Genomic DNA, 25,512 nt, shown 5'->3' with positions numbered 1-25,512 from the left:
CCCACATGATCGCTACCAAAGCCATGTTTGCATGGACATCACACTCTGGATGAAGTACAAATGACTCCCTGATTTCACATCATGTCTCTCCATACCCCTATCACCTATTGGAAGTGCAGCTGACTGAACAAAAAAAATCAGGCCTTAACAGTCGAGCAGCTGATCAGTCCATGACCTTTATAAAATATCCATGACAGTGTAGACTACTCCACTCAGACACCACACACCATATAGCTGTCACATTACATGGCTGACCAAGCACTCTGTACAGTAATGACAATTTAGATATCATAACTGATTTAGCCACTACAAGTTAGACACCCATACAGGTTACATCTGATGTGTACAACACAAGTCTGGGGTATAGCCATGTGATTAGTCTGACCCAATCACAGAAGAATATCTGCATAATCATACATCTAACTGCATATACAATTGCCCATATTGCACATATTACACATCCATACTCAATCACTGGGTGCAGTGCCACAACTGATGAACTTCAGGAACACACATATTACATTATGGTCCTCATACAATCTCACCACACATGCAGTGTCACCAGTAGGACTTCACCACATGATAACACCACCCTAACACACACCATTCCAGATTAGTGAATACCATTACCTGAGTCCAGACAACACTCATCTCAGACAGTAAATAAAGCATTATGCACATATGGACAAACACCACTGAATTTGCACTCACAACACATTCTCTGTTACATAGGGCTGCCTCAGGAGAAAAAATACTACATTTGATTTACATCAAAATCCCATAAATCATGCAGTACCCAATCCTGTCCTAATCTGCCACTTCAGCTAAACCAAGGGTAGCAGACTTTGTGCCACTCCATCAGATTTGCCCGAAGTAACCATTGAGACATGATGTAGGCAGTAACTTAGCTATGTTGCACTGTAATTGCAAGGGCATTGGCATACATGGCATATGCATTACATATTGACAATGACGAGGTCTGCCTAGGCACTTACCGCCTCCAGTACCATCCCATTGAGTTCAAGGATTCATCCCCACAAGTCAAGCACTTTTGAATGCAAGATGATTGCAATCAATCCTAATCAAATGTACATGCAAAGGTATTGCACTCTAGCAACCTTCACAACCCCTGTAGTTAGCAGATAATCAATATCTGGGTATATCAAGCCATTAGTCCAGTCCTATACAGGCCAAATCAGTGGTGGAAATATTATGGCTGCCCCACATTCAATCAATACCATTACCATTACTTGATGTATATAGTACCTGTGATAAAACAAGATTCACTCAGTTGCATGTACAGGTATGCTACACATGATGGGAGTGGACTGACATCTTGGAGCCAAAAACACAGATGGAGGGAGCAGGTCATACTCAGGGTGATACACAAGCATACATCCATTGTATAGGCAGGATGGAGTCACATATGTGCCAATGTCATTAGACCATCTCCACAATTCAGATATAGACATGTTTTGAAATGGGAGATGTACATCCACTGACAGTAAACCATCAAAACACATCTACAACTTATACTCAGCCAGGATGGCTAATAACCATTTCCACTAGTCTACATACATGTTACATTGATTACAATGTCACAGAAGCTAATCCCATTCAACCAGAGCCAAGTCCCAAGTACAGTCAGTACTCACCCCCTTGTGACTGCTGTACTGCCCTCAAACGCCCATCCATCTCAGGGTAGGCCACCGTCGAAATGCTGGCTATTAAGGGGGTCAGGGTCCAAAAGGCACCCCTCCCTCATTGGGAGGACATCCCCAGCTGGGCCTTCTCGGTCGTCTGGGCCCAGCATCTCAGGTCCTCCCAACGCCTTCGACAATGTTTGCTCTGCCAGCTGTGGACCCTCAGCATCAGTACTTGCTTGGTGATGGCACGCCAGATCCCTTTCTTCTGATGGGCATTTACCTGCATGGATGACAGATAAAAGGAGAAAGACATGTACACTGGCACCATACCTACAGGAGTGGCCTGTAGATATCTGACTCCCCAAGTGCCCATCCTTACCCATCCTTACCCATCCTCACGGCTCACACGCCTTCACCTCATGCCCTCTGCATGTGTGTACTCCCTCATGGTACACTTACTCCATTTACCATCCCACGCACCCCTATCTCTCATGACTAGGGCACTGGGCTCACCTGCTCCTCTGGTGCTCCATACCGCTGTCCATACAGGGGTAAGACAAGCTTCTCCAGCTCTTCTGGGGTGAAGGCTGGGTCCCTATCACCTGAAGGCCATGGCATGATGGCTCTCAGAGACAGTACACAGCAGCTCAGGTTGTGAAGGTCTTGCTAACAACAGTGTCAGACATCAAGTGAGCATGACTGCAGAAAATGGCGGTCATGACTGCCATGTAGAGGACTGTCACCGCCGGTGGTTATCACCAATGGCCTCAGTCCACCATAGGCAGCAATGTTAACCAATGACAAGTTGCACAGCAGTTACGACCGCCATGACGACATACGCCGGCGGACTAAGGTCACTTCCAGCTGTCCAGTGCAGGACAGGCGGCTGCCATTTTGTGTGCATTTCATGCTTTTATCTGCTAAAACAAGTGCTCCATACACAAATACAGCCAAAGGGCGGAGTAAGCCTACGTTGTGCCATCAAGGTAGGGAAAAGACATGTGACATGCATGACACAGTGACGTGATGTAGCAGTATATCTGATGTGTAGATACTCGGAGGTACATAGGCAGTGGAACTATATTGGTATATCCCATTACTATTCAATTGATCAGTGCAGGACTACTCAGTGTGCCACATATGGTACATTACACATGTGCTATGTGTCCCATACAACTAATAGGTTCAGCAATGTGCTACAAGGATGGTGCCCAAGCCACTTCAGCATGCCCATATAAGTATGGGTCAGCAGCGCTATGCATGTCCTACAGGGTTAGGTGTGTGATTTTGACATGTTCTGCTTACATGTGTCAAGTGCATTTCTCAATGTACATTCTCTCCTCTCTACCTAGATATCCTGCCATGAGGAGACTGAGACAGCAACCAGTGTACTGTCTACTAGTTGACCTCGCAACCCTGGAGGATAGACATATCATTCAGACTTATTGTCTGATTCGTCACACCATCAGGGCTCTATGTACACAGTTTGAGCCTGATCTCTTACCAGCAATGCGTAATCCCTATTGCATCCCTCCCACAGTACAAGTCCTGTCAGTGCCACACTTTCTTGCCACAGGCTCCTTTCAGTATACACTGGCCTTGGCAACAGGGATGTCAGAGGCCAGGTTCTGTCTTGTGTTGAAGGATGTACTGTGTCTTGTTGAAACACATGGACATCTACATCGGATTCTCCCAAAGTGCTCATTTGCCCTATGTGAAGGCAGACTTTTATGATATGGGACACATCCCTCATGTCATGGGGGCATTGATGGCAGCCATATAGCCTTGGTCCCTCCCAGTGTCAATGGACAGGTATATAGGAACAGGAAGAACTACCACTCCATAAAGGTGCAATTGGTTTGTCTGCCAGAACAATACATGTCACGGGTCACAGCCAAGTTTCCAGGATCTGTGCATGACTCCTACATTTTGAGGAACAGCAATGCCCCAATGACATGATTACACAAAGAGAGGGCCTGGCTTCTCTGTATAAATGCAAATGAAGGTGTTTCTCTGTTATGGCACCTGTCTTCACATTCTTCCCTGTTGCTCTACCTGTATTTTCAATGGTCCTACATTTTTTAACACAGGTGACTCTGGCTATCCTAACCCTCCCTTGCCGTTAACAACAGTGAGGTACCCTGACACGGATGGGGATCTCCATTTCAATGTGGCCCATGGGAGGACATGGCGTGTAATTGAAAGAGCAAACGGCCCCCTGAGGCCAGATTCAGGTGCCTGGCCCTAACTGGAGGTGCCCTCCTATACTCGCCCCAAAAGATATGCCAGATAATCGTTGTCTGCTGCATGCTCCATAGTCTAGCCCTGAGACGTCAGATCCCATTGGTAGCTGATGAGGGTAAGGCAGCTGGACCAGTGGCTGGTAATGCTGCGATGGCAAGTGATGAGGCAGAGGAGGAAGGTGCAGCTGACTCTAGGACTGAGCTCATAAATCAGTTCATCCAGAGACATACAGGTATGGTGAGTGTGAGTTTTTAAGTTTTGTATATCCACTTCAATTGCTGGCAATAGTTCTCCTGAGTTGACTCATCAGTGGGGGTGTAATGTGTTCCTATCCCTGTGTGTTTCTGGATTGAGGAGTGTACATTACAGATGGAGGCTAAAGTGATTTGTGATGTATATTGTTAACTGGGGATGTATAGGTAGTCTCTGGGGCCTCTGCTTAGAAGGTATTCTACACTGGGTAATACATCTATGAGCTACATGTGTGCTTTGTGTGGCTACATACCTTCTATTCTGATGGAACTATCTGTCATTGTCTTTTTGCAGGTTGGAACACTGAATATACTGTTGTGTGGGCCTGGGCTTTCCAATCTCTGACATCCGTCCTGGGGCATGTATGTTGTACTGTGTTTCCTGCTGAGGATGCATCCCTCTGCTGTCCATTGCACTGCCTGTTGGATGTAAGGGGGCATAACCAGATCACATTTTGCTATTATTACATTTGTTGATGTTGTAATGAAGACACATGTACAGTAGCTGTGCTCCATTGGTGTGTATTGTGAAAATACAGTAATTGTGAGTACAAAACAATGAATAATACAATGTCCAACAGGTGATGAGTGGGGTCATGGTAGATGGTATCATCAGAGTAGGTGGTGCAGCAGTGGGTGCACAGGTCCAGTGTCCATGTGCCAATGGGGAGATGGAGTGATGTCACTGAGCAGTCAACAGGGTGTCTCAGTGGCAAACAAGGGAGACAATTCAGATGAGGATCACCTCCTGGCAGTGGGTTAGGCCTTGGCATCTGCTCTCGCCGGATGTCTGGATGCACAACCACGTTTGCAGGAGGGTTCTTCGGTTACAGAGGGAGGGGTGTTTGAGGGCTGTGGTTGCCCTGGCAGGGCCTACATTCCATTGACTGACCCGATGTGGATAGCTCAGGTGTAATGTTGCTAGTGGAAGGGTACAATAACAAAGAGGGAGAAGGAGGTTTTGTAGAGCTGAGTCTGTCCTCCTTATAGCCTATGTAACATTACAAAAAAAGGCCCATTTCAAAGAGATCCCACAGGGTGGACAAGGAAATGAATATTTCTCTGTGTGGAAAAACCCTCACCCACCATGATTACCCCTTGGTGGCATTCTTCATCATTGGATTTCCTCCCATTCTGCTGAGGAATGGGGCATGCTACAACCAACAGAATATGCGGGAGCACTGTTGTAGACTCATCAATGTAAATTCAGAGAGGGATTGGTGTGGTGGGGTTTAAGGTGATTTAAAAGCGATAAAAGGACTTACTCGATCAAAGCAACACTTCCGCTTTGTGCTTAATGCTCACCTCCCCAGGGTCTGAAACACTGTGACTCACATGGGAGTCAAGTTTATAAACCAACTGCAGCCAACACGTCTCGACATACTGCAGCATGTGGCACTAGACTGCTCACTTTTCAAGATGGCAGCTTCAGATGGACTGGTGCAGGACTGCGAGGACCCCTAGACTAGGCGTCACTCATCAGTGCCATTTTTGGCATGAAAGTCAGAAAAGGGCTGAACTTCCTCAGGAAGTGGAGGGTCATAAATTCCACGAAGGGTAGCCATATGAATGTGGATACCCCAAGATTAATGACGGAATCCAAAAATTCTAGAAAGTAATCAAAAAAGGAATCAAAAGTTGTACACATGGTATATCAAATGACCTGACACTTACTAATGGGGGGAGGGGTGGGACTTCCAGGGGGTAGAAGAAAAGTTTAAGATTCATAAGACTACTGATCTTCTTCATGTAGTTAAGGGGATGGTCATGTATGTTGATAACAGTATCAAGGAAAATGGCCATGCTGTTTATTTCTCATTACAGTAGTCATAGGGTTACATAGGTGTTAGTGTTTAATTAGCTGGCTCCAAGGAACATTCTCATTGAGGCCTAGTTGGTGTGTGCATAACATTGTTCTCTTTCATGCAGGAAGGGTTCACAATTGATCTCTTTGTGGTGTTCAAAGCTATCCCATTGGTAATCCTCCACTGTGTGTGCTTTTTCTTTGCAATGAGTGGACATTTTTGTGGTGGCTCAGCCTCATCTCAGATTGCTCCGATGTTCACAGATGCAAGTTTTTACATTGTGGGTGATCATCCCTATATAATGTAAATTGCATGGGAAAGTGGTCATGTATACTGCTCGCTGGGTGTTGCAATTGGAGAAGTCCCTGATGTCCCATGTTTTATTGTCATTAAAGGTGACCCTTTTGGTCGCATTTGTTAGATGACACACAATACAGTTCCCACACAGATGATGTGCTGTGGGTGGAGGTAAGCAGTTGTTGCCATCCAGTTACTTCCTGGACAGGTGGGTATGCACTAGCATGTTCCTGAGACTTTTGCCACGTTTATGGGAAAACATGGTTTTGGGAATTCCCAACGAGCCACTGTTCAGGATACGCCATGTTTGTTAATGACCTTGCTCACTTGATTAGAGACTAGATTAAAGGTTGTGATACATATAGGTCTTTCCTCTTTCCCCTTTTGAGGAGGAGTGTCCAGAAGGGCTTCTCTATTGTGTGCTTGTTTCATGGCTAAGATGATGATTTTGTGGGGTATTACCTCGTCTCCAATTTCACACAGGAAAATCTTCTTTTCCTTGTCCACCCTGTGGGATATCTTTGGGCTAGCGGAAGGGGCCTGCTGGTGAGTGGTGGAAGCACCCAGGGTGGTGTTGATATCCCTCAGCACCCCTGTAATGGAGGCCAAGGTGGCATTGTGGGCCTGCCATTGCTGCATGACCTCTTGGTGGTATTCCCTCTGCAGCCTTTGGTTCCACCCAACATGGTGATTGGGGGAATGCTCCCGGGACTTTAGATATGGTTTCCTGGTTGGTAGGGTCCCTGGGGGGCCTCATCCTCTGGCCCCCAGCTTCCCTCCCACGCCCCATGTCCCCATGTGCCTGTGCCCTGGCATTGTGTGCCCACTCCCAGTGTTTGCAGGACCTTCATTGTCTGGGGTCTGAGAGGTCAACTCAGGTCCCGGCACTGTGGGGCACACAGTAGCTTGAACAGGCCTTTACGACACAGGTTTGGGGATGAAGGGTTGGGTGTGAAAAAGAAGCCACAGGGTTGGGGGGGATGATGTGGTCAGGGTGAGGTAGGGAGTTGTAGAATGACCAGGTATCCCAGATGGGGCAGGTAGGTCATCAGTATCCTGATATCCAGGTGTGTTGTCCTCACTGGGGCCTTCATCCTGAGGAGGGCTGGCAGTCTCTGGTATCCTCTCCATTGTGGCACTGGCAGGGGTACCTGTGAAGGAGTGAGAGAGGGAGTTGAATGTTGATTGTGTGTTTGGTTATCTCTTTATCATATGCATACAGTGGCTAAACATGATTCCCTGCAATTACACTGACAGATGCTGCACAGCATACCATTGGTGGCAGTCAGTGACATGTGTACCATACTACATTTTGGTTGGTATCATTTAGGTTTAGTAACTTTGCCTCTGTGGATGGGTGCTGGTACTGTTTGGTGGTTCACGTGACTGCTCTGCACTGTTAGCTAGTGACTATTCAGGCTTGCTAGTAGTGAGAGGTAATGGCTGGACATTGCAGCATGGTGTCCCAGTGGGAGGAGGGTATGGGTGTATGCAAGGTTAATTGTCCTGTCTGTGCATGTTGTGCATGTGCATGGAGTCTGCCATCTCACATTCCATATCAATTTCAAGGTTGTGGCTCCTGATTAGTGACAACTGTATTTGTCACAGTGCTCTAGCTGTGTTTTGCCTTCTTTGACATTGTGTTGTGCCATTACATTGTTGTCATTGCCATGTAGTGGTCCTCAGTCGTACTACCTAGTTTGTATAGATAGTACAATATTCATACATGCAAGGGATGTGATGTGATGTGCAAATTCCAAGTATTCACATAGATGGGCTAGAGCATGGTGGGAGTCCTAGTGATAGTATTAACAAATGCCATCCTTTGCCTTTGCCAAAGGCTCTGTGGGCCTTTGGGCCTGATGGAGGTATGGCATGCATGAGAGGGCCATTAGGTGAATAGGTGGGAGGTGTAGTGAGACATACAGCCAATTGTGGAGTATTTGGGAGGTGAGGAAGCATGCAGGACATGACAATAGTGTTACATAGAAGTTGTGGGTACTTACCAGAGTCCAGTCCCCCAGGTATTCCAGTCAGGTCTTCGGGATGCAGATTGTCCAAGACGTTTTCTTCCCATGATGTGAACTGTGGGGAAGGAGGTGGGGGCCCACCGCCAGTCTTGTGCATGACGATCTGGTGATGTGATGCCATAGAACACATCGTCCCCCTAGGTCATTCCACCTCTTCCTGATGTCCTCCCCGGTGTGTGGATGGTTGCCTACTGAGTTGATTCAGTTGACTATTCTCTGCCACAACTCCATTTTCCTGGCTATTAAGGTTTGCTGGACCTGTGCGCCAAACAGTTGTGGCTCTACCCTGATGATTTCATCCACCATGCCCCTCAACTCATCGTCTGAGAACCATGGGTACTTTTTTGGGGACATGGTAGTGGTCGTGTTGAGGATAGGGGGTGTTGTGTGTGTGTGTAAGGTGATTGATGGGGTGTGGGTGGTGCATGGGGAGTGATGGTTGCCTTGGTGTGTGTGTGGTAGTTATATGTGCTTTGTGTTGGTAGTGCAGTTGTGTGGTGTGTGCTGAATGAGATTTATATATGTGACTATTGTGTAATGGGCTATAGAAGTGTACTTGGATGTGTCAGAGGCTGGCCCTCTATGTAGTGTTCAAAGCTGGGCACACTATGCAGGGGGTCCAGGCAACCACATGTTGGTTTCCAGAGGTAAAAATTAGACCACCTAATGCTTCAATTTATATGGTAGCTGGTCGAGCAGTTAGGCTAAACCAGGAGATGTGCTAACCATTTACTGTACTCACAAATCCAATCATGCAGCTCACAGACTCAATGAATAACTCAAGACCAGATTTTATAAAAATACTTCAGGCTTTTATATAGTTTTAAAGACCAAGATCTCTGAGATATGGTATGTATATTTTGATTTACGATTTTTCAAAGTTAACAAAGTTGGTCTTTCTGGACGTAATTACACACCACAGGAATCAATGGACAGTCAACTTTAAAAATGTATTAAAAATCGTATAGTAGAGTTACCAATCTCTTCTTTTGCAGGGTGGTCGCAGTTGTTGTTGGGCACCTTATGGCAGCGTGAGAATCTCTGGCGGCTCCCGGTTCCAGCGGGAGCAGCGTTGGAGTGGTTTTTGTCACAGGAAAAAGGGCCACCTGGATGGGCCACTTAGAAAAGGAGCTGGTCTTCAAAATTAAAATTAAAGATGGTGCCTGGAGGTCCCCTTGGGCTGTCGAAGTCACAAGGGGTTGGGGCCTGGGGCGCACAGCAGATCCTGCGATGGAAGGCCTAGGGCGGCCAGGTGCAGGGTGTTTTGGAGGTCTTGTATGCTGTGCGCAAAGGGACCCTCTGGAGCTGGAGGTGAGTCTTCTTTTGAGGGTCTCACAGGATGTTGCAGATGCTCTGGGGGGAGGTCTGGGGTGTCACTGAAGTCTCTCAACTGGGGCTTCCTCCTGGTCCAGTTGCAGCTCTGGAGGAGCTGTTGTTCATGGTTTCCAACATGCACTGGTCAGTACTTGGGATATTGCCACAACTCGGCTACGGGAGGGCACTGTGCCACCAAACTTGACACAGTTGCAAGTCACATCTGGGCTGTCATTGGTGTGTCATTGGGTCCAGCTGCAACTTCTTGCTGCGGAGATGTTGACCGGTCGGTGAAGTGTCCTTCACTGGTTTACAGGTGCTTTGCAGGTTCTTATAGTTTCTTGAGTGGTGCCTCCACTCAGGAGGGAGATCTTGAGTTATTTGTGAAGCCTGGAGGTCCTCTGGGTCTTTTGAGGTTGGTCCAGGTGTCAGCTCCTGCGCAGCGGCGATTGTTGGGACACTGGTGCAGCATGCTGCGGTCCTGGAGCCTCTTCTGGTGCAGCAGGTCCTCAGTTCTTGTCTTGTTGGGTTCTTTTCTTCCTGATGCATCTAATTTCTTGGTCTAGGGGAGGCCACTAAATACTGACGTTAGTGGGCACTTTAGGGGGAACTTGGTAGTGTCAAATGAGACACTTACCCTTGGGTGGCTACACCCACTACAGTTACCACGTCCTGTGAGAAGGGTCACTTCCCTAAACCTCATTGGCTATTTTCCTCCATTCCAACATGAAGGATAATGAAATGGAGGACCACTTCATATGAAAGCCCTAAGGGAGGCCACTCCTCCTACCCTTTGTCTGGTTTCCCACCTCTACTGCCACCAAAATTGGGGTTTGCAAAGGGGGAAGCCATCTTCTGCTAGAAGCAGGCCTGGGGGCTCGAGTTTCAAGGGCAGTAGCCCTTTGAAGCTCACCGCCAGGGTGTTGCACATTCCTGAGGAAGGTGGTGTTAGTTCCTCCACCCATGAAGGGCATTGTTCCCAAATCAGAGAGTCTGGGCTCTCCCCCAAAGTTTGTGGATTGGCTGTCTGAAGGTGGCAGGCTGGATAGAACCAGTCAGCAACCATGCCAGTTAGGTTAGCTTTTGCAGAGGGGACCTCTAAGGTGGCATTTAGGGATAAATACAATACTTGCACCCATTTGTATTTATCATTCTGAGATGTTTGATACCAAACAACCCAGGGTGCACAGTACCCATCATGTAACTGGGAAACTCATGTTTGACCAGTGTCCAGTGCATGCATTTAAAATGGCTGCTCTGTTCACTCACTATGTCCTAGGTTTGGCAAGGACATAGTGGGGGCATACTGCTCCTGCAGCTATGCTCTCACATATAGTATGGTGCACCCTGCCTTAGGGCTAAAAGAAATGCCAGAGGGGGGACATCTATAATATATGAAGTGTAGGGTGGACAGGGCACTAGGGGAGTGTGCGATGACCAATTTGTCTTTTTAGGTTTACTCCAGTACACTCAGCCTTCAATGGCAGTGCTGGGTGCATCTGGGTGCAATGCCCTTCAGGGTGGCACAATCAGTGCTGCTGCCCTCAGGGGCCTACTCTTAATATCTGGGGTACCCATTTACTAGGGACTTATGGTGATATTTAATAGTGTATCCAATTGTGCCAAGCATCACAACAGATTTAGGGAAAGCTTTAGCAGGGGCCCTAGGCACTACCAACTTCTAGACAACATCAACACCAGGCAAAATGTAGGCCTCCTCCCACAGGATGCTCTCAGTGTATGTGACATTTGAAATGGTTGCAAAGGATTGTGGGTTGTTTGGGGGTGTGTTATATAGTGCAGTGAGTAGGATTGCTTGGTGTGAGCATGTGTGTCAAGTGTGGGTTATTCAAACTGTCCAATGTGGTGGTGTGTTCTGACAGTAGTGGGTTCTGAGCACACCAGTTCGCACCGCCAATGGTTTTCTACCAGGGAAGAACTGTTGAGCTGATTTGTGTCTCGTAATCTGATGGATGGAATGTTGATGGCATGGCTTTGTTGGTGGTGGAACCGCCTCTTTCTCGCCCTCCTGTGTCCTGCCGATGTCAGATTTGTGGCTGCTTTCTGGTGGTCTTCACAGTGTGGGTCATAATATGGTGGTCGGATTATCGCCAACATGGTAGTCTTTTGGCAGTCGCCACTGAATGGCTTGCTGAAAGACCACCAAAGTCATAATGAGGCTCTAAGTGATTTTATTAGTGAAGAAGAAAAATAGGTTCTGGTTGCTGTATTTCATGGCAGAGAAGTTGCAAAATTATTCCTAATGGCACGGCTGCACTTAAATAGGGTCACAAGTCCTGAAATTAAAAAGGCAATATATTACTGTCAAGGTTATTATACTAATGGGAGCCTTGAAATTGTTTATTTTGGAAAAGATGCTTACCCCAGTAACACATGTGAGACACACCAATGTGAAAACATAAAGATGTTTTCACCAGGGCAGGCCTTGTTAATGCAGCAAAACATGGAAAAAATAATTTAAAATATCAATAATAAAGAAGAGTAGTTTTATTTAAGAAGGATGAAAACAGTATTCAAAACACTGATATACCTATAAGTAGTGGCCTACGGCTGCAGGCTTGGCAGTCCAAGAAACCTACAATCCAAGTGAAAAAAGGAAGAAGAGCAATCTTACTCACATTACTTAAGTGGATAAAAAAGGTGGCACTGTGTGGTCACGTTAATCTGGGGGCATAGAAGGGATGTTTTTTAGAAACAGCTGATATTCATGCAGAAGTGGTCAGAGCTCAGCTCCATGCACAATGTGACTTATCATCTGGAAACAAGAAGACCTGGGCATCTTGGCGGTGACTGTCAGCTACGTGTGTAATGTTGGAAAATGTCAAGGGTTTGAGTTTTAAAATAATTGTGAAAATATTATGATTTTCAAAATATTTGTGAAATAAAAATATATCCTCCAAGTGCGGAGCATTAAGGAACTGAACCTTGGCCATGGGTGCTGGTATTATTAACCACTGAGTTACCATATTACCTGAAGGAATGGATAGTTAAAACATCTATAAGGTGGTCATTTATAGCTTATAGAACTCAAGGTGGATGATGTCCACATGACATATTATGAATTATGTAATATAAAAAAGGAAGAGGTTGCAGATGAAGGCAATAATGTTAATATCCTTCCCAAATGCATTCGCATTCAGTATGTCAATGAGAGCACATGCATTAAAAATGGAGGATAACCTACTAGGAGCAGACATTCAAATCCCAATTTGTGAGTTAAACCATTCACCAAGAATTACAAAATTGGTGAAAGGAATGTGCTGATTCGACCAAGGTAAACGTATGGAGAGGTCAATGCTATTGCAGTTCTCTATGATGGAGAGTCATGTCAGTGTGGGATTCTAACATGGTACTTTAAGATGACATTCAAGGTTATGATAAACTGTATCATGCGTATATTATTGGTGCAACATAAAGTCAGACTCTTAATTATACAAAGAGTTCCAAATGAAACCAGGAATAGGAATGGTGGGATAGCGCATCAGTTCAGGAGTGCAATATATTTGTGCCTTTCCTCCACAGTATTAAAGACATTCCTTATCAAGTCACTTTTGACAATCCATTTGAATTCCAGTCTGTGACTCTTGGTGATGGTGTGGCTTTTTCAATTACTTGCCATCTCAGGTTCTCTGTTGTATGCCGCTGTTCTAGAAAAAGTTGCATCAAGAGTGCTGTCTCTATATGGCATCTGATGCAGCTCCTATGCTGACTGATCCTTGTGCAAACTCATTGGGTTGTACGGCTAATATAAAAAATAGGCACAGGACACCAAACACAATAGATAACATTGCTAGAGGCACAGGTAGTATGATGTTGTAAAGTAACATATATATTGCCATGTACAAACATATTTGTGTTTGGTTTATTTAAACGCAACACAGATTCCATAGGATCCAGACCCACTGAGAGAGCAATGTGTGGTTAGTACTCTTAATCCTAGTGTCTGCATGTACCAAATGATCGTTAATGTTTCTCCCTTTCTTGTAGGAAAAAAGGGGAATATTGCATAGGGGGTCTATATTCTTAAGGATAGACCAATGTTCTTTAATGATTTTGATTTTTTTTTTGTTTGTGGGCAGAATGTAGTCACACAGACAATTCCGTCCATAGGGGTTGTTCTTTAGGTTGCAGGATTATTGTTCTAGGATTGTACCATGCCCTTTTTCATAGAGTTCTTTATGAGCCATGTAGGGTAGCCCCTCTCTTGGAAATTAGCACTAAGAATTGCCTCATCCTTAAAGTAGTTGCTCTTTGAAGTGCAATTCCTTTGAAACTGAAGGAATTGGTCAAAATGCAGGCCCTCTATGAGGAGCCAGCGGATGGAAGCTATTGTAGTGTAACAGTTTGTTACATTCTGTAGGTTTTCGGAAGAGAGCAAGTATTAGGTGATGGTCATAATTTTTTATCAGGCAATCAAGAAAAGGTAACGTGTGTTGATGGAAATTACACATGGATTTACGATGAGGTTGGCAACAGTTGAGGTATTGCATGAGCAACTTAAGTGTGTCCTTTATATCCATCCAAATTAGGAAGATGTTGTGAATGTACCATTTCCCCCAGCAAATGTTGCTAAGAAAAGGATTATGGTCAGTGTTTGTAAAAATGTGCTCCACATTGCCAACATAAAGGCTGGCCAAGTTTGGAGCAAAAATTGCTCTGATGGAAGTTCCAGTACATTATTCATAGTAGTCATGTCCAAACAAAAAATGGTTTTTGGATAGGGCAATTTCTAGGAGTTCAATTATGAAATAGGTTGGAACGTGGCAAGGAGCAGGCCTGGTGTCTACTGTCTAAGATATTCCTAATCACCTCGATAATGTCTTTTTGAGGGAAATTTGCATAAAGAGACTCAGGCCCATATTTATGAAAAATGTAGCGCAAGCTAACACCATTCACTAGCGCCATTTTAAAAAAAAGACACACCAATGGCACTAAGGACTGGTTAGCGTCTTTAAAAAAAAAGATACTAGCTGGTGAGGGATGGAGTTAGGGAAAAAGGCACAAGTGGACAATGACCCTAGATTGATTAGTGGCAAAAACTTTGCCGCTAGTCAGCCTAGTGTCATTTTTTGGTCATGCAAGCAGCTAAAAAATGATGCCTGTCTAAGTGTAGACAGGACTCATTACTACAACCCCAATGTTTACCACAGGGGGCACATGTCCCCAGGACAACCCCAACAGAACCACTGGCAGCCAGGGGGCCCCATGTAAGCGGCCCCCAGTTGCACACAACAGACAAGCATGTATACTTATCTGGGATGGGCTCCCTCCTCCTGCAGTGTCCCTGTGGTGCCTATTGGTGGTGATGCTAGGGATGGGGGTGGGCCTCTATGTGCCCAAAACAGTGACACCATTGTGGACTCCATGCTGTTTACCTTAGGAAATGTGCCCAAAAGCAGTTTAATACCTGGTCTGACCAGGCGTTAAATTTTTACGCTAATTGCCTTATCATCATTTTTTGGGTCCGCTACCTCAGTGTGCATCTTTTTTTGCGTCAGAAGGTAAACATGGCGCAACAGGACTAGCCTCATTTTTTTGAACGGGGATGCCCACCTTGCATATCATTCTTACAATTTAACACAAGATGGGTTGGCGCTTCCAGAAAATGACGCTAACTTAAATATTTTGACGCTAGACAGGTCCAGCATCAAAATATAAATATGGAGTTACGCTTGCGCTGACTTAGTGTAACAAAAATGAAGCTAAGGAGGGGTATACATTTCATAAATATGAACCTCAATGTCTAAAGTAACTAGAAGCTCATGTTCACAATCAAAATCCATACCTTCAATCAACTTATTCATGTATGTACTGTCCTGTACATGGATGTCTAAAATAGGAACAACATCTTTAATAAAGGCGTTCATGTACTCCCCCAAGGGCTCAAGGATGGAATCACAGCCAGATAGAATTGGCTTGCCTGGTGGGTTTGATATATTTTTGTGCATCTTGGATAAGGTATAAAGTAGAAGGGTCCTGGGGGATTTATTGATCAGAAAGTTGAATTCTTTTTGTGTGATAAACCCTTGTTCTAGGCCACATGATGTGGTTTCAAAGATAAGGTGCTTGATGTCTAGTAAGGGGTGTGATGTCAGTTATCATAATGATTTGATTTGCTGAGCTGATGCATAATTTCAGCTTCATTTGATTGCCTATCTTGTATCACAATACCACCTCCTTTGTCAGCTAGTTTAATTATGACGGAGGGTCTGATTTTAATGTGTTAAATGATTGTCTTTCTGGCCAAGTTATATTGTATGATGTGGAGTATCTTTTGCTTCTGAGGTAATTTATATCTTCTAATACAATGTTAGAATTTCTGGTGGCATCATGGCTTTAGGGGATGTGAAATTAGAGGCTGGTCCAGGTTGTGATACTGATGATGGCAGTCGAGAGTCTATGTTGTGGAAAAAGTATCACAATCTAAGCTTCCTAAACACATGGTACAATTCTGAATTCAGTTTGAAAAAGTCAATATATTCTGTAATCACAAAGAAGTGCCATCCTCGTTTAATATGTGTTGTGATAGATTGAATATTGGAATTGATTGTGATACAGCTGGGGTCTAGTGCTCAGGCGCTCTAATAGCTGGGATTGTATCATCTGGATTAGTATTGCTATGTTGAGGCAAACTGTTCAATGGCTCTCTGGACCCCACTTGTAATAGTGTCTGCTGGTCTGGTAGTTCTCTGGGAACTGGTTCTATGGTTTTCCTCAGTTTCCACTGTTGCCCCTGCCTCTTGGGATTTTCCCTAAAAAAAAAGTTAGAAGTTGAGCTGTCGGAGCCTTTTGAGGATTCAGAAAAGGTGGTCAATCTCTGGAATTTGTATCTCCCTCAGGTAACATTCTTAGAGGAGGATTGTTTTTAAAGTGGTCCGGCAGCTAGAGGAACAACCTTTCCTTTCGACTTTCTTTTTTAGTTCTATATCATCAAACTCTTGGATGGTTCTATTGCGTTTCTCTAAAGCTTGTGTGGCTTCTCCTAGACTGTCACAGGCCAGCAGTTCTTTTTCTAGCTCTGCTATTTCCTTCACTTCCTCTTTGCTGTATTCTACCAAAGTTTCTATGCCCAAAACCATCCAGTGTCATGCACGTGGTGGCAATATGAATACAGCCTCCCCTGAACTTCTTGTCTTCTCTAAAGATTCCCAGGATGTTGAGCACTTGTAATCATAATGGAATAATTCCTGCTTTTACATACTCAGTGAGCATGTGAGTAAGTTGCTCAGTGCGTCTGTGTCTTTTTTCACCTTCTCTATTAATACTTGTCTATGGTTAGCTGTTGAAAAGAGTATGTTGGAGGAAAAAAAGAGTGACAACTGATGACTTTGGTTATATATTCCTCCGTATAAAGTGGCTCCTATCTGACATTATAATAACTGCTGACAGCTTATCAAAATAGTGTCAAGGAAGGAAGAGTGTATGTAATGCGTGTAGACACAGGAAAAGCAAATAACCCTAAATACAGGTAAGCAAATAAGAAGAAATGTATATGCTCTTGTGGTATCCAACTGCTCTGTTAGACTACTTAGAAACAAGAGCAACCCAAATGTTCACATAAACATTGATATGTCTACTTTAACATGAATTAAACATTCACATAAAACTCACTAGTCATAAATATGTAAATGAGCAGGAAGTACTGCTGTTGAGTTAATCATAATGAACAATCTGTCATGCATAAGTCAATAATATAAAATGCAATCAGTACCCACCCACGCTTGTCGTATAGATCCAAAAGGTACTTTTATTTTTGTAAACCAAACACACAAAGGATTATATTGGTGACAAAACCAAGATAGTAATAAAGTTCACCCCAAGTAAAAAAAAAAAAAACAGCAAATATAAAAATTGGAAGCTCCGTTGTTTTTACAATAGTTGGTGTATTGAAACATGAAGAAAGACAGCCACAATTGATCATCATACAAAGGGCAATTCCCCTTGTGGAATAAGCAATAGCAGGGTCTGCATTTTTAAATGTCTTTAGGACCATGCTACGTATTTCCTTTAGAAAATAACACTTACTATGTTTCAGATTTGTGATGAAGGACATTATGAATGCTGAGAAGTATTTCTGAAAGTTGTATTATTTTGTGAAACACTTTTGATCTATTTTAATATTTAGTATTTAATATGAACTCTTATTAGAAGGTGGGACTGTTGCATTTAACCTAAGAGTTTTTGGTCATGGGACAGCTAGGTTTAGGCTGCTCATGCTATGCATAAATGACAATCTACAAGGTATTAGTAGTGGTCCAGTACATTAACACACATTGATGAGGTAAGACATAACTTGATAATTACCTTACAGTGTAAAAAGTGTCAAATAGGAACTATAATCAATTCAGGACATAGTGAAAACTTGACAAAGCCTGATGCTTTTATTTTAACACCAGAAAGATGTATTACTGAACATGTATTTGAGGTACTCATTCTTTATAAGTTTAGTTTCAGGAATTGTCACATCGAAGAATGAGAGTTGGTTACACAGAGGTATTGCTAACATATATCAATTGAGTTTGGAAATTTCATGGCAATTTACAAAAAAATTATCTTTTCCATTAGAACTCCACCACATCCTGCAGATGTCATGAACCAACAGAAGCTATGAGTCAGAGTGGTGGAGCCTAGTGTATTTATTTTCTCGCTTATCCTATTTTGGATTCCCTGTTCCAACAGCTGGCCTTATTACCCCTTTGTAGTTGCTCATCGGTGGAGGCAAGGGAGACTGAAAAGTTCATCAATAGTATTGGTTTAGGAGCACACGTTTAGTGCACCCTGACATATGGCTTCCCAGTTTAATACAGAATAAAGGGCGCTGCTGAATACAAAAGCAGTGTATGTTCTTCTAACAGTTTTGCATGCACTGGGCAGACACCTGGAGGCGTATTTATAGGCCCCAAGTGCCACAGGAGTACTGTGCCGTATTTACAAGGTGGTGTTAAGCCACTTTTTCTGGCTTAACATCACCTTTTAAATATGGCCCCTTCCCACGTGGCACAGTGCCTGGAAGGAGGGTGCAGTGGGTGTTGCTGTTGGTGCGCCACAGCAACACCCATTGCATTTTGACGCTGCCTCAGATTTATGAGATTTTGGAAACCTGAGGCGGTGCCAAAATTTAATGCCACCCTAGGGGTGGCGTCAGCAAGGCACAGCGAGGAGGCATTCTGCAGCACGCATAGAAAGAACAAAATGCCAGAAACTATTGTTTATGTGTGGGAGGGTGTCCCTTCCTGCACACAAACAATCATTTGAAAATGGCGCTTTGGCACTTCTGTGTGATGCAGCACACACAGAAGTGCCAAAGCGCCATTAGTGATTATTTATGTGCAGAAGGGACACCTTCCCACACATAAACAATCACGCCTCTCAATGCAGACATCTTTGCACAATGGTGCAAGGATGCCTGTGTTAACACTGGCAGCTAAATTTAGTGCCAGCGCAGGGGACAACACAGGGGTGTGCCATATTCACTTAAATACAGTGCATCCCTGTGTTTCTAAAGTGACGTATGTGGTGCTGCCAATTTTGGTGCAGCATCGCGCTGCACCACTTTTCAATAAATATGGCCCTTAGTGCTGTAGTTCCCTGAATTAGAAGAACGAGTTCTTCAGTCTGAGACTGATACTGCTGAATTTGGCAGTTCCTGGTAACTTTTATAAGGAATCTTCATTATCCAAGTAAAATGTAGAGCATAAGATCGACATATGGGCTGCAGCAGCTAATAATACAACTGAGATCACTTTCTTTCTGATGTAGTTTATCCACATTTATTGCCTACCTTTTGCCAAAAGCAACTCTAGCCTATCTACTTTGTATCCTGGACTTGTCCATGCTCATAACATAGCAGCATTGTGTAAGTTACCCCTAACCACTTACAGAGGCCTGAGGTGCTTTACAACCAACTAAAAGACCATTCCTCAATAGACCTTTCACATTGGAGTTGGAAATGGCTCATTTTGAATCAATCATTTCCTATTGTGTTCTTACTTCTATTTTTATTTTTTTCAGTGTGAATCTTTTTTCACAAGTTATGCATAAGACAATATCTGTCTTTTAGATGGCCATACCACCAACTAACTTACTACAGCAATCTACTGGAATCCAGATGTTACCCACGCCTTGGTTACTATAAATTCTGTTGCTGCTGTTCTTGTGAGTTTAAGAGAAACACAGAAGATAGATGAGCGATTACTGTGGGAATCCTCCAGAAATCAATAATTTACTAAACAATTCCTCCTTTCTCAGGTGATTCTGACTGTTCTTTTGCTAATCTTCAATAATTCCTACCTCTAAGTATTGCATATACCCTTGTTATTGGTCCATAGGGAATCATAGGGGGTAGATAAACCAGAGACCCTGGAAAATCCAAACTCAGTGCCAATCTGAGTGCATGCTTTCGATACAAAGTTGAAATTATAGTTGGAATACGATCCTAGAAGGTTCACACACTAACCCTGGGAAAAGTTTGAATTACAGAAGAACATCCAAATGTGGTAGTTGATCAACATACACTGTCCTGCTTCCAACTTGCAATTTCGTCCTGCCAGGATTTGCCACTTGCCGAGGTATCAGAGCTGATTCCTATGACAATACCTGGCAAAATGCATACACATCACAGGAAGATTTATCATAGACTTGCATTGTCCTCGCATCACACAAGGAAACCATGGACAATGCAACATTAAAGTCAGATTTACCAAGTAATACAATGCCACCTTGTATGGCCTTGCTTTTCTTGGCAAATCTCGAGTAACGCAAGGCAGCGCAAGTCTCAGCCTTGCATTACTCTTCCCATGACAGGAGCCACAAAGAGACACATCTTTATTTCTCCTTCTTGTTTCCTCAGTCTAATTGTGCTGCATTGTGCAGTACGCTTAGAAAGAGGAAAAGCCTCAGGGGATTGTTTTTGTGCGGGAAGCCTGTTCCTCTCTGCACAAAAAATCATCCTTGCAATGCAGGCACCCTTGCAATATGGTGCAATGGTATCTGCATTGGTGCTAGGCAGGTATTTGTACATCAGCGTAGGCTCAGTGCATGACTGCCCTATATATTGGTAAATATGACTCAGTCCTTCCCTTTCCCTTTCACACAGCCCAGCAAGTTACCTTGACGTGTTGCGTTGTGTGAGGGAATGATAAATCTGGCCCTACATTTTCAGTGCTCTATCAATCTACCCATTTCTCTGTTCCTCATTATAACTTCGGTTGATGGAAAAGGTTGTCTGCCAAAGTCCTGCAGTCAGGAGACCGCAGCCCCTATTAGGAATTTCCTGCTGGGTCAGCAAGCTGAAACAGAGTTTCCACCCTTGCCCAGGGGGAAACAGCCTACAACATTGACGCTGGCTTGTAATAGAGCCGGCGGCAATATTGCGGCGCGCGGGGTGCACCAGCACCCTTCGCAATTTTCACTGTCTGAAAAGCAGACAGTGAAAAGCGTGACGGGCTGGCCATGGGGGCCCTGCACTGTCCATGCCGAGTGCATGGGACAGTCTCTATCAGCATTTACATGGTGGAGCAACCGTCATGTAAATGCCAGCAGAGCAGGGGGTCATAATCCCCAGGGCAGCGCTGCCCTGGCAGATTGGGGCCACCAGAACCACTAGTCCATCGGGCAGCTGAAAATTGGTGGTGCTGGAAGTCCGACCATGGCGGTACAGTCATAACACATTGACGACGGTCTGACCGCCACGCGGCCCAGGCGGTCTAGTGGTGTCGGGCTTAGTGTTGCGTCCAACACAGTAATTACCATTTTCTTCTATGTATCAGTTTGTCTTCCAGGGAAACTGATGAAAAGGTTGCAGATGGGTCAGCATGCAGCTGCAGCGTTAATTGGCAGTGATAGCAAAATGGATCATATCTCCCAATTTAGAATTCTTCACCTTAGATGTTGGAAAGATGATGCATCCTTTTTATGTCTCTTTTTGTCATCCATCAGAAAATCAATCAAGCCTCAGTAGATTTTATGAGACCCAATTTGTTCTTTATAAGCCACAGATTACTTTAATATCTAGCAACCACTAGTTTCTGCAAATATTTTATTTCTGTATCTGCAACAATGGCCTGAAAAAACTTTCCATTGGTTGTATGTGTTCTTCCTCACCTCTAGCTTTTTCATAGCAAACTGAAGGCACTGCTTTTTAATTGCTGATTGGCAGCTCTTGCCTCTTCATAATTTTTTCCTATTCTAAATGTTTGCGGATTAGTGTTGTTTTATGTGAAGAGAGTACAGTGAATGATGAGCCCTTTGAACAGAAATAAAGGTGTATTTACAAAGCGCATGTTTACCCTAGAGTTTTCTTTGTTGATATGTAACAAGCACCTCATGAGAGTTGTCAGAAAGCTGCCTATATTTTTACTGAGGGAACTGACATAGCTGGCAATGGGCATGCTGTTCTCTTGTACAAGAAGAAGCCACCCATGGACTCAGATATGAAAGAGGAAACCTTCCTGCACAAAAACTACCCTGGATGAGTTTTTCTATTTCCTCTACAGAATGTAGTACACAGAGAAAGAGGAAAAAACTAGGAGAAATAAAGATACTTCTCCTTGTTGCTCCTCTCAAAGGGAGGAGTAAGGTTTTGGCGGATCCACCAGGTTTACATGGTCCTGTACATCTGGGGATGCATCAGAATCCATGGGTGTTGCATGGGAACACCCACTGCAACTCCCACGCAATGCCTTCCTATCACAGAGTAGGGCAACACAGTGATTTGCTCTGCCTTGCCTTACTCTGTATCTTTGAAGCAATCCAAAGCCACACAAAGTGGCTTTACATGGCCTCATAGATATGGTTGAACGGTTTCCGCTGCTGTTGAATCACTAAACATGATGCAACTGCCTTGCAAGCCACTCATAAATATGCCCCTCAATTACAAAGACAGTTTCCATTAAACCGGACCAGGTACCCTAAATTGACCTACAGATGAATGGTAAACAAATGTGAACACTAATAACAATTGCATACAGGGAGGCAGCTCCCATGCAGACTAAAAAACCTACCCACTCCTTCAGTTCCTTTCCTGAGGTAACTTTAATAATATATCATATGTCACTACAGTACATGAGAGACCACTGAGATTGAAACATGTTCTGTTTCTGACAAGAACCACTGTACTTGTGCACCATGCAGTGGATGCATGTATACAGGCCACTGTCTTTCAAAGGGAGAGGGTGGGAAGTGTCTGTTCATGACACTCCCATATTACCATCCAATTTCAAACATAACCTGTGAGAGACTTGGATTTTACTCCATGGACAGAGAGCAGAGAGAAAAGAATCTCCAGAGAGAAAACGCATATTGTAGTAGAAAGAATGCAGCAAAACACCAACCAAAGGTAGCTTGATGAGACACATATCTCTGAGAAGTATTCATTCCCGCTGTTGCCTCCATAATAACTGAGTAAGTGAGCAAGTGAATGAGGGAATAATTTAGGACTGGGCGCTGATTTTCAGCACCAGGAGTTCCTCCCATGTTGTAAAGTCAGCGTGAACTGCATCACGTGGCACGCCAGCAGCCGCTAACTTCTGTACTCGAGCAGCAGCTTCCTCAACAGGAGGGGCAGGTTTCTCAATGCCAGCCAAAGAGACCTGCCATAACTGCCCTCATTCAGAAATCTAGCTCATTCTCACCAACTTAGCAATTTATCTTGCTCGCAAAATTAATGTTGGTAAGCTGCGCAAGAGAAAAAACTCCACGCAGAGTGGGGAAAACTCTGCGAAGTCTGCAGCCGATGCGGGATTCTTCACTCACCCCTAGAATAAATTAATGTTTCTGAAAGTGAGTGAATAGGTAAGTGTGTGAGAAAGTTGGTTTTTGAATCAGTTCGTCAGTGGGTGAGCAAGCGAGTGAGTGAGTGATGTGTTCCTAATATGTCAAATATGGGGACTGAGGCACTGGGAAAATAATGGAGCTTGCTTTGGAGTTCATACGTCCATAAATTGTTCAAAAGTAGCAGTTTGGAAAAAACTATTTTTTCTACTTAGTGTACAATTTAGGAATTTGTTTATTATCAACCTATGTTGTGTAATTTCATGATTGTTTTGAGGCATACAGTCTATCCACAGCATCTATTTCTAAACTGCTTCCTGAAACCTTGATTAATATCTTTGTTTCTGACCCCATATATAATTGGATTCATTGCTGGTGGTACAATTACAAGGAAAACATTGAGAACTATAGCCATACATGTCATAATTTCATTTTCTGAATGGTGTGTTATACCTAACACTGCTATAATTGAATAGAAAATAAGAATAATTATAAGATGGGAGCTGCAGGTGCTGAGGGCCTTGGAAAGAGCACCTTCTACATGGAGCTTCAGCACAGCCCGTAGAATCAGACAATAGGACAGGAAGATGATTAATAAGTCTCCACCAAGCATTAGATTAAGAACAGTCATTTGGTAAATGCTATTTAGGCTTATATCATCACATGCAAGTTTTGTGACAGCAATGTTGTTACAGTAGCTGTGTTTGATAATTCGATCAGAGCAGTAGTTTAGCCGAGCAGCAAGGAATGGTACAGGGAGGGCACAGAAGAAAGCCCTTACAGCTATTACCACCATAATCTTTAACACAAGCCTGTCATTGAGAATTGATGTGTACCTTAGAGGACTCCAGATGGCAATGTAGCGGTCAAAGGCCATGGCAAGAAGTATTCCTGACTCTGATAAAACCAACCAGTGTCCAAAGAACATTTGAGTGAAGCATCCTGGCATGCTAATGGAGCATGCATCAAACCACAGAATGGCAAGTAATTTGGGGCTGATTATTATGCTGAGGGAAAGGTCTACAAGAATGAGATTGCAGAGGAAATAGCACATTGGCTGATGAAGTTTCTGCTCTCTGTATATTGTTAAGATCAGCATAAAATTGGCCATCAAAGCTAGAAGCAGGAAGAGAGCCAGAGGGACAGAGAACCACTGCTGCCATTGCTGTAGTCCTGGGAAACCAATTAAGATAAATTCTGGGACATGTTCTGCAGTGGAGTTGATGGTGAATAGTAGATCTGTTTTCATCAACATCATTTATAGGCACTGAAAAAGAGAAATAATATATGAATATTTCCTTTTTGTATATTTCAGATATTTTAATTGAAAAAGCTTCACCAGTAATTTTGTAGCTATTCCTAAAGTTATGCAATAGGATAAAAGATCATGTGAGCTATGTCTTTGATGTGAGCTGTTTCTGGCCTTTCACAGTGCTTTATTCAGGAAAACCACCAATGGTGATCCTAATGTGGGTGAATAGCTTGACATGAAGGTTGGATTGGAAAGTTTAGGATGGTGTAGTACATCGGACAATAATGCAATAAGAAATAAACGGCCAGAAGTATCAAAATACAACTCTGCTTTTCCTCACTAGCGACTACATAGAAATCGCTATTTAGGAAATGCACAATGATATGTATGAAATTACTGATTTCCTAATAGTGATTCCTACTCTGTAAGAATCGCTATTAGGAAATAGCAATTAGGAAATCCCCTGGCATTTGTTCCAATGGGATGGTTTAGCATTTCCAAAATAGCAATTTCCTATTAAGAACAAGGATTGCTGTTGGCAAAAGGCCACTCGGGATACAACAAGGATTGCTGTTGGCAAAAGGCCACTCAGGATGCACCTCAAAAATAGTGGTGGAAATGTAGAGCTCACATTTGCCCTAGGGGCACATGTGTGCTGTATTGCACATTTAAAAAAGCATCATTGGGTCCTTTCTTTAAATTGCACATGGTTACCATCAACTTGGAGTCAATAGTAATTGAATTTCCTAAATGCCCAATTAGCATTTGGGAAATGCTTTGTACATGTGAATAGGAATCACACATAGGTAATCCCTATTCGCGATTTCCTATTTAGGGGATCACAAATTGTGATTTCTGCTGTGTAGAAATCACAATTTGGGA

At 43.7% G+C, this 25,512-nt stretch overlaps 1 protein-coding gene across 1 annotated transcript; it reads right to left on the bottom strand.

Moving 5' to 3' along the window:
- Nucleotides 1-23,664: 23,664 nt before the first annotated feature.
- Nucleotides 23,665-24,633, bottom strand: LOC138249372 (olfactory receptor 56A4-like). The gene has a single exon (XM_069203331.1). The coding sequence runs from the start codon at nt 24,631-24,633 to the stop codon at nt 23,665-23,667; it is 969 nt and encodes a 322-aa protein (XP_069059432.1).
- Between the last annotated feature and the right edge of the window lie 879 nt (nt 24,634-25,512).

This window comes from Pleurodeles waltl, chromosome 8 (genome assembly GCF_031143425.1).
Source record: "Pleurodeles waltl isolate 20211129_DDA chromosome 8, aPleWal1.hap1.20221129, whole genome shotgun sequence".
Taxonomy (NCBI): domain Eukaryota; kingdom Metazoa; phylum Chordata; class Amphibia; order Caudata; family Salamandridae; genus Pleurodeles; species Pleurodeles waltl.
This window is presented reverse-complemented; position numbering and strand designations above follow the sequence as displayed.